The following is a 12,331-nucleotide window of genomic DNA, read 5'->3' on the forward strand; positions in this document are numbered from 1 at the left end:
TTATGTATCAATACAACTTTACATACAAAGAAAATCATGGTGATCAATAGTTGGGGAAATCAATTAGTAAGTATATGAATAAAATTACTCTTGGCTTTGATGGATAAAGGACCAAAAAAAAATCCCACAATTTTTTCTTTTAAATAAGTGCTCACAGAAGGTCAATTTCCCCAGAAAGTCTCAAAAATACCTGCAAAAATGACCAAGCCATGGCAAATGTCAGTGTTCCTAATCACACAGCCTCGCAGCAGAATTTTATCAGCATCCAAGGGAAAACTTCTGTTTCTCCAAAACAATGTTCCCGTAAACTTATCCAGCCGGTTGTTGGGTTCTTCACATTCAATAAAGCCTTTTAGGAAACACAGGATTTAAGAATTTAGATTTTTTTTCTGCTTTTAACCAACAACTAAAGTAATCAAGTAAGTAAAATGTAAAAAGTCAGACATATGTTGGACAAACCATCAAATGTCGCCAAGTTATCTTCTCTTTGGAGGTACTGGTCTGTGATTTCCAGTGCCATTTTGAACTTCAAATTGGTTTCTCTAAAGGGAGGGGTGGGTGGAAGAGAATTAAATGAGCACATGTTAGCGCTACAAGAACATGAAGGAAATGAAGAAAGTCACATTGGGCAAACCTGAAAGTGAAAGCTAACATTAGTTTCTTCTATTACTATTACTGATATTTTTTCAACACTAGGATTTTCCCTCAGTGTCTCAACTTGCTAAGCAGTCTACTGCTGATTCTTGGATCTAACTTTGATTTTCTGTTTGTTTTGTTGTTGTTGTTTTGGTTGTTGTTGTTGCTTCTAGCTTCCTCCCCTAGCAGGTGTCTAGAATACAATCTACCTATTTTAGGCTTCCCTTGCAGCTAGAATATAGGCATGGGCTCCCGTGCCCAGCTTCTCCTTATTGAGATGGCGTCTCATGGATATTTTTGGTCTGGAACCTTGATCCTTCTAATTTCAGTCTCCAAGTAGCCAGGATTCCAGGTAGGAGTCACAGGTGCCCACACCCCCTATTTTTAAATCCTGTTCACATGAAACTTTTTATATTTTTTTTTTTGGTATAACTTGGGTTTGAACTCTGGGTCATGTGTTTGCCTACCACTCCCGCCATGCCTCCTAGCCCCCTTGTATTTTTCAGATCTGTCATTTTTTTCCTGGGCACTGTCCCACTCCTTCCTCCCCAGTAACTGGGAGTACAGACATGCAGTACCATGCCCGGCTTTTTGTTTTTTACTGTGTGCATTCATTGTATGAAGGGAGTTTTATTCTGGTATATTTTAGATGTGCATCTACTGTGTTTTGCCCTGAATAACCTTCTAATCCTTTCTCTTTCTCCAGCTTTTTTTGTGTTGCTGTTTTTTGGAGATAGAGTCATGATAGCTCTTTTATCTGGATCTTCCTTGAACCATACTCCTCCCATCTCTGCCTCCTGAGCAGCTAAAATTACAGGCACACACTATTACATCTGGCTGGCTCTCATCACAGAATCTTAGCGTGGAAGAGGTTTTGTTTTGTTTTTTCTCTAGAGTAAAATTCCAGACCCGGGAACTGCTGGCTTCCAAATCATTTGCTCTTGTGACAGTCAGAAAAGTGGCATAGTCTTTCCCCTCATTAAACCAGCCTGTGTTCCAAACCACTGTTTAGAAAGAAAGAAAAAAGTAGCGTCTAATATTTCACCACTCTAAGATGACTCTATGCAACAAACGGAGCTTCTTCAGAGGGTAACGGGTCACATGTTGATGACAGACAGTTTGATTCAGGAGAGGGGGCTGCACCAATCCCAGTGAAAGGGAAGGAGTTGTGAGTGTGTACAGCAGGTGGAGACATGCCGTTGTCAGGGGAGGGGGCAAGGCCACCTTTGGGCATGCGCTCTGGGGTCAAGGCCGCCTTGGTACAGTAGGCAGGTGCCCCTAGGACTCCATTAGAATTTTTTATCTATTAGGAAGCTGACTGATCATGATCAACTCCACTGTTTTGTTTTGTTTTGTTTTTTCTGCCAGGGTACATTAGGATTTCACCTTCATTAATCTAACCTTTGTAGACTCTCTCACTGGTAAGGTTAACAGCTCTTTGATGTCCAGATTGAGTTGTCACTTGACTATAGAGAAGGAGAGGCCAGCTGCTCAGTCATGCAACTTCAGCCCTTCATGAAGTAGTGGATGAATCCCTGGGGAACCAGGGGCACAAGGTCCCAACTGTCATTCCATGGGTGACCTTGGGCAGACTGCTTCAACTTCTTGGGTCTCAGTTTCCTCACAGTAATGCACAAGTAGTAATAGTGTTCATCTCACAGGGCTGTTAAATGGGCTAAAACTGTCACCCTGGTAACCACTCATTAATCCTATTGAAAACTGGTCAAAAATAGAACTATTCTCTTTTAAGTTGTAGAAGAATAGCCAAAACCAACAAAGGAAGAATTCATAATTGTCTAGTGCCAAAGACTTAAAAAAAAAAACCCTACTCTTTTCTCTGAAATAGTAATATGGACAGTCATGCTTACTGTCCTGGTCACTGCTCAGCAATGCTTTATTTGTGTGTGTGCCAGTCTTAGAACTTGAACTCACCACTTCAAGCTCTCATTTAACCTTTTGACTGACAGCTGGTGCTGTTCCACTTGAGCCATACTACCATCTCTGGTTTTCTGGTCAATTGAACATAAGAGTCACATGGATTTGTCTGCTGGGGCTGGCCTCAGATCTCAGCCCTCAGATCTCAGCTCTCTGAGTAGCTAGGATTATAGGAGTGAGCCACCAGTACAGCCATGTGGAGATAGAGGCCACTCCATATGGGGTGTTGGTGGACTTCTAGCAAGGGCAGAGGCAAGGCCAGACCTCAGGCTTTCCTACCTGGCACGCGCAAATCCTGAGGCAATGAATATGCCCCCAAGGACAGCTTTGAAAAAGGTCATCTTCAGTGTACTCACCCATCTAGTTCGGCTGTCTCCACATAGCACAGGCTGTTAGGTTCAGAGCTGGATAGCAGCAAGATGTCAGCCTGTTCAAAGCAAAAGACACAGGCGACACAGTAACCTTACCAGGGTGGAGGGAGTGAGGCTTGGGGTTGTAGGAAACAGGAATGAGGGGAGCAGGACTAGTTCACTTACTGGGATAAAATCGTTTTTTTTCAGACGGATGATATCACCGACTTGAATGTCTTTCCATTTGGTAACTTTGAACCTAAGGGTTAAAAATAATGATAGGTTTTTTTTTAAAGTTTCAAGCAAGGGAATTATTATCAATGAACAATAATGAGCAATTATTAGTATCCATGTCTGGAGATTGAGATCAGAGATTCTGGAAAATGCACAAATCTTGGGGACAAGTTTGCTAGAAGTTGTCCTTTAAATGCTGGACCCATATTCCATGGTCATGAGGATGTAATAATTCTAAGAGGCAATGGTGATGTGAAGACTTCAGTGTCAGGAAATATTCCTGGGGGCCAGTATTGAGAAAGAGAAATCACTCTGCTGAGGAACTGAGAAAGATAACAGGATATCCAGCAAAGCCTTAAAGGAAACTGCCAGATGAGCTGATAGCACAAGGTCCAGAGGTGCTGGTAACACAAAGTCCAGTTGGCAATGGCATATCGTCCAGTTGGTATATAGCCTGGAGATCATGAAGGTGATCCAGTGTCTTGCATAAGTTAAGAGACTCTTAGGAATTACAAAGTGAATACACTCGCAGACTTCGACCACCTAATGGAGAACACTCATTATGTTCTCTAAGCCCATCCATTCAAGACATCCTTGTAGCTCCATAACACATGGAAGGACACAACGTACCTGCCATCCTTAATGACTTCACATAACCTGTTGTTGATTTCCTTGTCCATTTTGTGTCGAGTCTTTGAAAGGAAGACGAGAAAACTCATTTTAACCAACTCAATACATAGTGCATTAATACCAGATTATAATAAGCTCAGAGCAGTGATAGACAATTGTATGAGACATTCTTACCACATCATCCACCAGGTCTTTGATGGCAGTGATGCCCAGCACCAGAAGTAGGGGAAAAAGTGTGGTGTACCATGCCAGGGTGGAGATTTGAGGAATTGCCTAAAGAAAGGAAAAGGTCTTACAGATGTACCCATGAAGGTGTATCTAAGATTGCTAATGCTAAGCTTTCCAATACCAATTTCTTCCACCATACAACTGCAGAGCATATAGGAAATGGCATGTAAGTATCTAGTCAGCCTCTTCCTGGCTCCATTCTCTTCCTGGTTCCACTCTATACCTCTTGGAACACAGCCAGGAGTTAGTCATCTTACTGTGACCAACTGGACACCAAGGAAGTTTTGTCACATGCTACCTAAAAGAGAACTGCTCTGAATGTTTTGTGAAAATCATAATTAACGGAAAGGGATGTAGGAGGACGTGATCCTTAACTTTAAGGCATGGCAGATTGTCTGCACACAGTAGGTTGCTCAGCCAGTGTTTCCTGGGGGCGGGGGTGGAGGTGAGGGAAGGGTTGTCCCATGTTGTAGGCAAAGATGGCAGCACTTGAAGAAGGTCATGGACTAGACAAGGAAAGAGCTGGCCTGGAGGATGCTTTCTCTCCATCAAGGCAGATTTCCAACCTGGCTCCTGTAGCTTATTGAGGCCTGTAATCTGATAAGAGCTGTAACCTGATAAGATCTGAATATCAAGGTTTAAAGGCAGCTTGAGAGGTATAGTCTTAGATTATCTTGTCTCCAGTTTATCAGTGAAAAGCCTGACATGGAGCTGTGGCTCAGGTGACTAGAGTGTGAGCCTTGAACAACAACAACAAAAAAAACAAGTGAGAGCAAGCACGCTTCCCAGTTTGAATGAACAGCAATTAAGAGGACTGGGAGGTAAATTTAACAAAGATCTCTTGTAATCATCTTGTAAATCATCGGGCCACATCACTTAGGGTTATATGAAGTTAAGCTCCTGGATGCAGCCCTGTTAGTTTTGAGACTTTCAGCAAGTTACTTTACCTTACTGTAGGCCTCTTCTCTGCAAAATGAGGTTATGCTGGCACTTAACTCTGGGAGATACAGGGATTAAGTGTGCATTATACAAGAAAATGCAAGGAAAGAGCTTAAGTCAATTACTTCATCTTGATGTGCATACTGCCCCATAAGAGAAGGTAATTGGAGAACACAGAAGGTAGATCATTTCCCAAACTTTGTGGTCTCTCCTCGTTTCTTACAGAAGGAAGCCAAGTGTCCCCCAGAAGCACCTTATAACTCCCAGTGTGCAACTTTGCACACAGCTGTTGGAACATCTGTCACCAGACAGCAGTACCACATTTTATTTATTTATTTGTATTTTTTATTTATTTGTCGGTCATGGGGCTTTAACTCTGGGCCTGGACCCTGTCCTTCAGCTCTTCAGCTCAAGGTTAGCACTCTACCACTTGAGCCACAGCATCACTTCCAGTTTTCTGAGTGGTTTATTGGAGATAAGAGTCTCACAGACTTTTCCTTCCCCAGGCTGGCTTTGAACCTCAATCCTCAGATCTCGGCCTCCTGAGTAGCTAGGATTACAGGCATGAACCACCATCACTGGCCAATACTACATTTTAAAACTAAGTCTGAAGGCCTTGTGTTCCAAATCTGCTGAGCATCCACTTCCCTCTAGCATCCCTTCTTCTCTTTTCTCTCCTCTCACTCCATGCATTCTCCATCCCCCTCTCCTGTGAGACACACAAGCTACCATTTTATCACCTTACTCAGCAGGACTGCTTTTCAAATCCAACCTTTGATGTAAAGAATCTGATAAAGTAGATGTTATGTAATTCATATGTCAGATGCCAAAGATCTGCTCTGAGCACTAACTGAAGTGCATAGAGTCTCTTTGATTATAGCAACTATCCTAACACACTTGAAAAGTGCATACAGTCACTTTGATTATAGCAACTATTCTAACACAGATGAAAAGTCTTGCTTTCCAGCTAAGTGAATTCTTTACCACAATAACAAGAAAAATCAGCAAAGAGGAGGTCTATTCTAATGCAAAGCTATATAACAGAAAATAACATGAGATCTATGACCAAAATATTAATGTCAGTAATATTCTTGGGGAAATTATATTTATTTAATAAAAATAAAGATAGATTTGCTTTGAGGATTCAAATAATTTTATCAAGCGAAGATTTTAGTTTTATTCACTTCAGGGATATCGTTTGGAACATATAATTATGGAATCAAGTTTTGAAAAACAGAATTAATGTAGTATTGTTTTCCCTTTTCTTGTTCAAATACTGACTGAGCTGATTCTGTAGATAAGTTACTGATCTCCTCTGCAGAAATTCTTGATTTTAAACTAATTAAGAATAATTTCTAGCTGGGCACCGGTGGCTCTCGCCTGTAATCCTAACTACTCAGGAGGCTGAGATCTGAGGATCGAGGTTCAAAGCCAGCCTGGGCAGGAAAGTCTGTGAGACTCTTATCTCCAATAAACCACTAGAAAACTGAAAGTGGCACTGTGGCTCAAGTGGTAGAGCACTCACCTTGAGCTGAAGAGCGCAGGGACAGTGCCCAGGCTAGAGTTCAAGCCCTACGACCAACAAAAAAAATTTAAAAAATTAAACAAAATAATAATTTCTTTTTTCTTTCTTTTTTTTTTTTTTTAAGAAACCACTTTCAAGCTGGGTGTCAGTAGCTCATGCTTATAATCTCAGCTAAGATATGAAGCCAGCCTGGGAAGGAAAGTCCATGAAACTGTTACCAACAATTAACTACCAAAAAATTTAGAAGTAGAGCTATGGCTCAACTGGCAAAGAAGCTCAGGGACAAGACCCAGGTCCTGAGTTCAAGCCCTAGGACTGGCACACAAACAACAAAAAAAACATTTCCAAGACTGTCCACATCATGTGACCACAACTTCAATGATATTGACATATCATAACTCCCAGAAGATTTCAGATATCATTACCTGTAAGGTAAGTAGAACCAGGAAATAGAAATTGGCTGCTCTCTTAAACTGCTCAAGTAAATTCATGGGTAGAAAGGTAAATGTGTTGTATTTGTATGTTTTAATTGCATTACTCTGTTGGAAAAAATAAGAAAAGCATTGTAAGTGATGCCAAACATCAAGTTTATATACTTGCAAAAATCACCATATTCTACAATTAACCCAGGGTTGTAATCCATCAGTCAGAAAAAGGATACTGAGATTTCTTTTATGCGCTTTTTTTTTTTTTTTTTTTGCCAGTCTTGGAGCTGGAACTTAGGGCCTGGGCAATGTCCCTGAGCTTCTTTTGCTCAAGGCCACAACACCACTTCTGGCTTTTCTGTGTATGTGGTACTGAGGAATTGAACCCAGAGCTTCACACATGCTAAGCAAGCACTCTACCACTAAGCCACCTTCCCAGCCTCTTTCTTTATGCTTTTAATTGCAGTCAGGCTTGAATGACTTCCTATATCAGAGAGAGAAACAAGACACCAAGAGTGGACAGTGACCTCCTGGAAATTGCTGTCAGATGTCTCGGTCAACTGCCTGGGATAAAGGCAGATGTCTGCACAGCCGAGCAGGAAAAGGACACTTTTATAAAGAAGGTTGAGGCTCCTGTATAATCCAGTGTAGAACACACTCTTGGGTTCCCCCATAATGGGATTTATTTGGACCTAGGATCTTCATACTAGATGAGTGGAGTCCTGAGCTCCTAACTGAGGAAGGAACTGCGCATAGTCAGTCACACAGGGGTTGGCCACTTGAAGGCAGAGGTAGGGATTGAAGTGATTTGTTTACAAGCTAAGCAAAGCTGGGAATTGTGGGTAACCACCAGAAGTTAGACAAGAACTCATTCTGACAATTTCCAGAAGAACCCAACCCTGCTAATACCTGGACTTTGAGCCCCTTAACTAGGAAATGATAAATTTATTGTGTTCTAAGTCACCCAATTGCAGTATTTCATTATAGCTAAAATAGATACAACCTTTGAGTCCACATTTAACAGCTATTCTTTGTCGTATTTCAAAGGAAATAAGCAATTTTAGGTATATAGATGTTAAATTCATTTTATATTAAATGCATTTCCAACTTGTTGCTTTCAAACAGAGAGCTTCTGTGACAACTTTGATCATCTTTCCTAAAATACTTTCAAGAGAGCTCTGTACACCCACAGGGAACTGTTTTAATCTGCATAAATCTGGTTTGTTTTGTCTCGTGTCAATCCTACCCACCTTCAGGGTAGTTAAGTTTCAAGAAAGATGATGTTGTATAGAAGCCATAGGGATTAGCAATACCCCAGGCTACAGGTTACTTGGAAGTAGTTGGTGCATGAAGCTGACATGCATGACAGGGTCAGGAGAATGCTGAGCTTTTATAAAAACAATTCAGGAATCGACTTACCGCATATTTACTCTCCTTGATACAGAAGAACTTTGTGTTCATAAAATGGGGTTGTTCATGGAACTTCCGGTCATTTGCTTTGACTTGCCATGTGCAGTCTTTAAAAGGGAACAAGACAGGGTCACTGCAAGACGAATCTAATTGAAGTCATGAGTAAATCCTAATCCAGCATGACCCATGTCTGTATCAAAAGGGACAGTGTGGTGATGATAATATGAAGTTAGTTTGGGAGATAGCCATCGGCAAGCCACAGACAGAGGCCTGGGTGGATCCTGTTCTCACAGAGGGAACCAAGCCTACGGACTGACACCTTGATCTTGAACTTCAGGCCTCCAGAACTATGAGAAAATCAATTTCTGTTGTTTAAACCACTGTTAGCAGCCCTATCAAAATAAGAGTCCTGTGTGACTTGATCAACTGTTCCACTGAAATTCTAAAACAAACAAACAAACAAACATTTCACCTCTAAACATAGCCCCTATGAAAATACCAGAGATCCACAAGGTGATAGCCAAATTATTTTTTTGTCAATCTCATCGATATGGTTGGTAATATTTCCACTGTATGAAATGTTCAGCACTTTGAAGTCCTGTCTTAGGTCAGCTGTGCCTGCCTTTTCCTGGTGACCAATGCCGGTTGTCTTTCCAAGTTCAGTTCATGAACTTTCTCCAAGTTCAGCTTCACACACATTAGGCTACCCAGTGGCTCAGTCCTTTGTACTGCAATGTCTAAAGCTCAGGGAACTTAGAAGACCAACATCGAACTTAGAAAGTTCAACATTTTTTTTCAAACTTTCCCCACCACACTGTTCTTGCTAATCTGCTTCTTCCTGAATGGTCTCCCCAACAGTCTTTTGAAGAGATCCTCACCCAGGTTTTTTGTTGTTGTTTGGTGTGTGTGTGTGTGTGTGTGTGTATGTGTGTGTGTGTGTGTGTGTGTGTGTGTGTGTGTATGAGAGAGAAAGAGAGAGAGAGAGAATAGTAGGCCTTGAACTCAGGAGCTTATGTTCTCACTTGGCTTTTCCATTCAAGGCTGATGCACTCTACCACTTGAGCCACACCTCTAGTTCCTGCTTTTTGTTGGTTAATTGTACATAAGAGTTTCACGGCCTTTTCTGCCAGGCTAGCTTTGAATCTGGATCCTCAGATCTCAGCCTCCTGAGTAGTTAGGATTACAGGTGTGAGCCACCAGCATATGGCTTCCTCTCTGTTTTAATGGTTCTTAACTCTGCTGAGGTCTCTCATATGTACCTCCCTGTTCACAAAGCACATCGCCCTTCCTTCCACTCAGTAGCCAACTCCTCACTTTGCCTGTCATCTTGTGTAGAAGTTCTTCATACCAACTCCACTCCGGAGCCTGGTGCCACTGATTCTCCCTGCCTTTGCCACACACATGCAGGTCTGCAGGTATCCAGACGGGGATGGCTTAGGTTCTTCTGAATCCCTCTGAAATCCTCCATAGTTATCGTAACTATGCTTTCCCCATAGCCCAAAATAGCTTCCATGTGCCTGACAAAGGCACAGCTACACAGGGCGGGGCCCAGTGGCAAGCTTCACAGGTAACTGTTATTTCCTTGTGGTTATAGCCAAAGATCTATACAGGCTTCAAGAGAAGAGCCTAGCTTTTTACTAATGACTATCTCCCCTGGTGGCCAGGCTAGGTCCAGCACATCCTTTAAAGCTCATGTTGGGGGCTGGGAAGGTGGCTCAGTGGTAGAGTGCTTGCCTTGCATGCATGAGGCCCTGGGTTCGATTCCTCAGCACCACATAAGCAAAAAGCCAGAAGTGGTGCTGTGGCTCAAATGGTAGAACGCTAGCCTTGAGCTGAAGAGCTGAGGGACAGCGCCCAGGCCCAGAGTTCAGGCCCCACAACCAGACCCCCCCGCCAAAAAAAAAGCTCATGTTGGTTGGGCAATAGCTTATCTGGTGGTGGATGCAAAGTCCATGGTCTCTGGATGCATGTGGGCACATCAGTCACGTCAGCTCTTCTGCCAAGCTGGACTAAGCTGCTCCAACCAGTGGCAGCCGCATGGATTGTAGCACTATTTCCCCTGGATACTTTCCCTATGGATGTGATGAACAGCCCAGTACAATACTCACACACAGCTGCCTGGACAGCTCTGCTTGTGCCTACGGGTCTTCCAACTCCCCATTTCCAGTCACCTTGACCCAACCCCTACAACAGAGCAGTTTTGATCCTTTTCAGATCTCTGGATCTATCCTTTACTAATCCACTGACAATGTGCACAGCTTTACCTTTCCTCTGTTGGCTGCCCCGGCACCATGAGACTGAGCCTGAGTGTGGGCATGAGGCCCACTCACGTCCTGAGGATGGACAGAAATGCACGCATCCTCTCTCACACTTTCTCTCCATCCTAGCCAGGTGAGTCACAGAGACAGTAATGGTCACTATTGTCCACATCGTGGCTCTGGACGCCAGGTCTTCCTCCCTCCTGAGACAGCTTCCTGGAGGAGACTGGAGAGCAACAAGCGCATCCTGACATCCCCTACACATCCTCCATCTATAGGATTTACACCCCAAATCTACTAACAAGAGAAAGCAGCATTCATGAATTCAGATTTGATCGCTTCCTGTCTCAATGGGTGATCTATCTGTGGAGCCCAGCAGCGAATGGGAATTTAGGATCTTCCACCAGGCCATATCCACTGGGAAACAGAAGCTCCCTCCTCTGTTTTGTCTGCCTACCTCCTCTTGTTCGCTCAACAGCTAACATGTTAGTGTTTACTATGTTCCAGGCAGCATGACAAGAAATTAACCTTAACACCTCAACTATACAAATAAGGAAACTGAGGCACAGGCAGGGTGAGCAAGCTGACTAGCTCCAACTGCACAGTCCAGACCTTCTCACCATGGTAAGAACCATACTGCCTGCAAGCACGGACTTAGGATGACCACTAATAGGGACAAGACCAACCCCTCTCCACTGCTGTACCACCATGCAGCTGTGCCTGGATTCCTGACAGGAAGGCACAGCCATGTGGCTAGTTGAGCCTGAAGGCTCAACACAAAGTTAGCATCTGTTTGTAGTGAAAGCTAAGAAAACACCATTAGGTATTAGGTTAAAGATACATGTAGATCAATTTCCCCAAGTGACATGCAGGTGGATGTATTATGTCACTGTTTTTTGTTGTTGTTCTTCTTTTCTTTTTCTTTTTAGCCAGTCCTGGAGCTTGAACTCAGAGCCTGACCACTGTCCTTGAGCTTCTTTTGCTCAAGGCTGGCAACTCTACCACTTGAGCCACAGTGTCACTTCCAGCTTTTTCTGTTTATATGGTAATGAGGAATTGAACCCAGGTCTCATGCAAGCTAGGCAAGTACTCTACCCGGCCCTTTTGTTTTGCTTTTCTGTGTGCCAGTACTGGGGCTTGAACTCAGGGTCTGGGCATTATCCTTTAGCTTTTTTGTTCAAGGCTGGCACTATCTACTCTATCTACTTCTGGATTTTTGGTGGTTAATTGGAGATAAGAGTTTCATGGATCTTTCTGCCTGGCTTGGCCTTGAACCTCAATCCCTAGATCTCAGCTTCCTGAGTAGCTAGGACTACAGGCATAAGCCATCCATGCCCAGCTATTTGTATGTGTGTGGTTTTATTTTTAAGACAGTGTCTGGCTATGTAGCCCAGATTGGTCTCAAAGTCATAATCTTCCCATCTCAGCCCCAAAGGTTAGATTATAGCAATATGTCATCATAACTGGCTGCATGCACTTCTAGTGGTTTATCTGAATTCACAGATGACTTATGACACCTCCCAGTCACTAGTCCTTTAGAAGATACTGAGAAAACTCTCCCAAATTTCAGGAAGGCCAAGAAGAAAAATACCCAAGATTCCTGGAGAAGAAAGAAAAGGCCAATGATAAGGGTTAAAAGATCAGTCTTAGAAATACTAAGGGTAGGGGGTGGAGTGGAGCATGGTGGTATGGGCCTGTAATTCTAGCACAAAGGAGGTAGAAATGGAAGATTTTGAGTTTGAAGCCAGCCAGAGCTACATA

The 12,331-nt window shown here is 42.9% G+C and overlaps 1 protein-coding gene across 1 annotated transcript in view; it reads right to left on the minus strand.

Annotated features, from left to right (window-relative positions):
* Nucleotides 1-12,331, minus strand: part of Atp8b1 (ATPase phospholipid transporting 8B1) — a 105,393-nt gene that overhangs the window by 37,331 nt on the left and 55,731 nt on the right. Inside the window, exons 3-10 of the mRNA XM_042675255.1 lie at nucleotides 8,322-8,419; nucleotides 6,903-7,016; nucleotides 3,960-4,058; nucleotides 3,786-3,847; nucleotides 3,108-3,180; nucleotides 2,928-2,998; nucleotides 460-542; nucleotides 191-349 (exon numbers count right to left, since the gene is read on the minus strand). Coding sequence (XP_042531189.1) covers nucleotides 191-349; nucleotides 460-542; nucleotides 2,928-2,998; nucleotides 3,108-3,180; nucleotides 3,786-3,847; nucleotides 3,960-4,058; nucleotides 6,903-7,016; nucleotides 8,322-8,419 — 759 coding nt within the window. The remainder of the gene's footprint in view (nucleotides 1-190; nucleotides 350-459; nucleotides 543-2,927; nucleotides 2,999-3,107; nucleotides 3,181-3,785; nucleotides 3,848-3,959; nucleotides 4,059-6,902; nucleotides 7,017-8,321; nucleotides 8,420-12,331) is intronic.

Source organism: Dipodomys spectabilis, unplaced genomic scaffold (genome assembly GCF_019054845.1).
Source record: "Dipodomys spectabilis isolate Male_0828 unplaced genomic scaffold, ASM1905484v1 ptg000024l, whole genome shotgun sequence".
NCBI classification, from domain to species: domain Eukaryota; kingdom Metazoa; phylum Chordata; class Mammalia; order Rodentia; family Heteromyidae; genus Dipodomys; species Dipodomys spectabilis.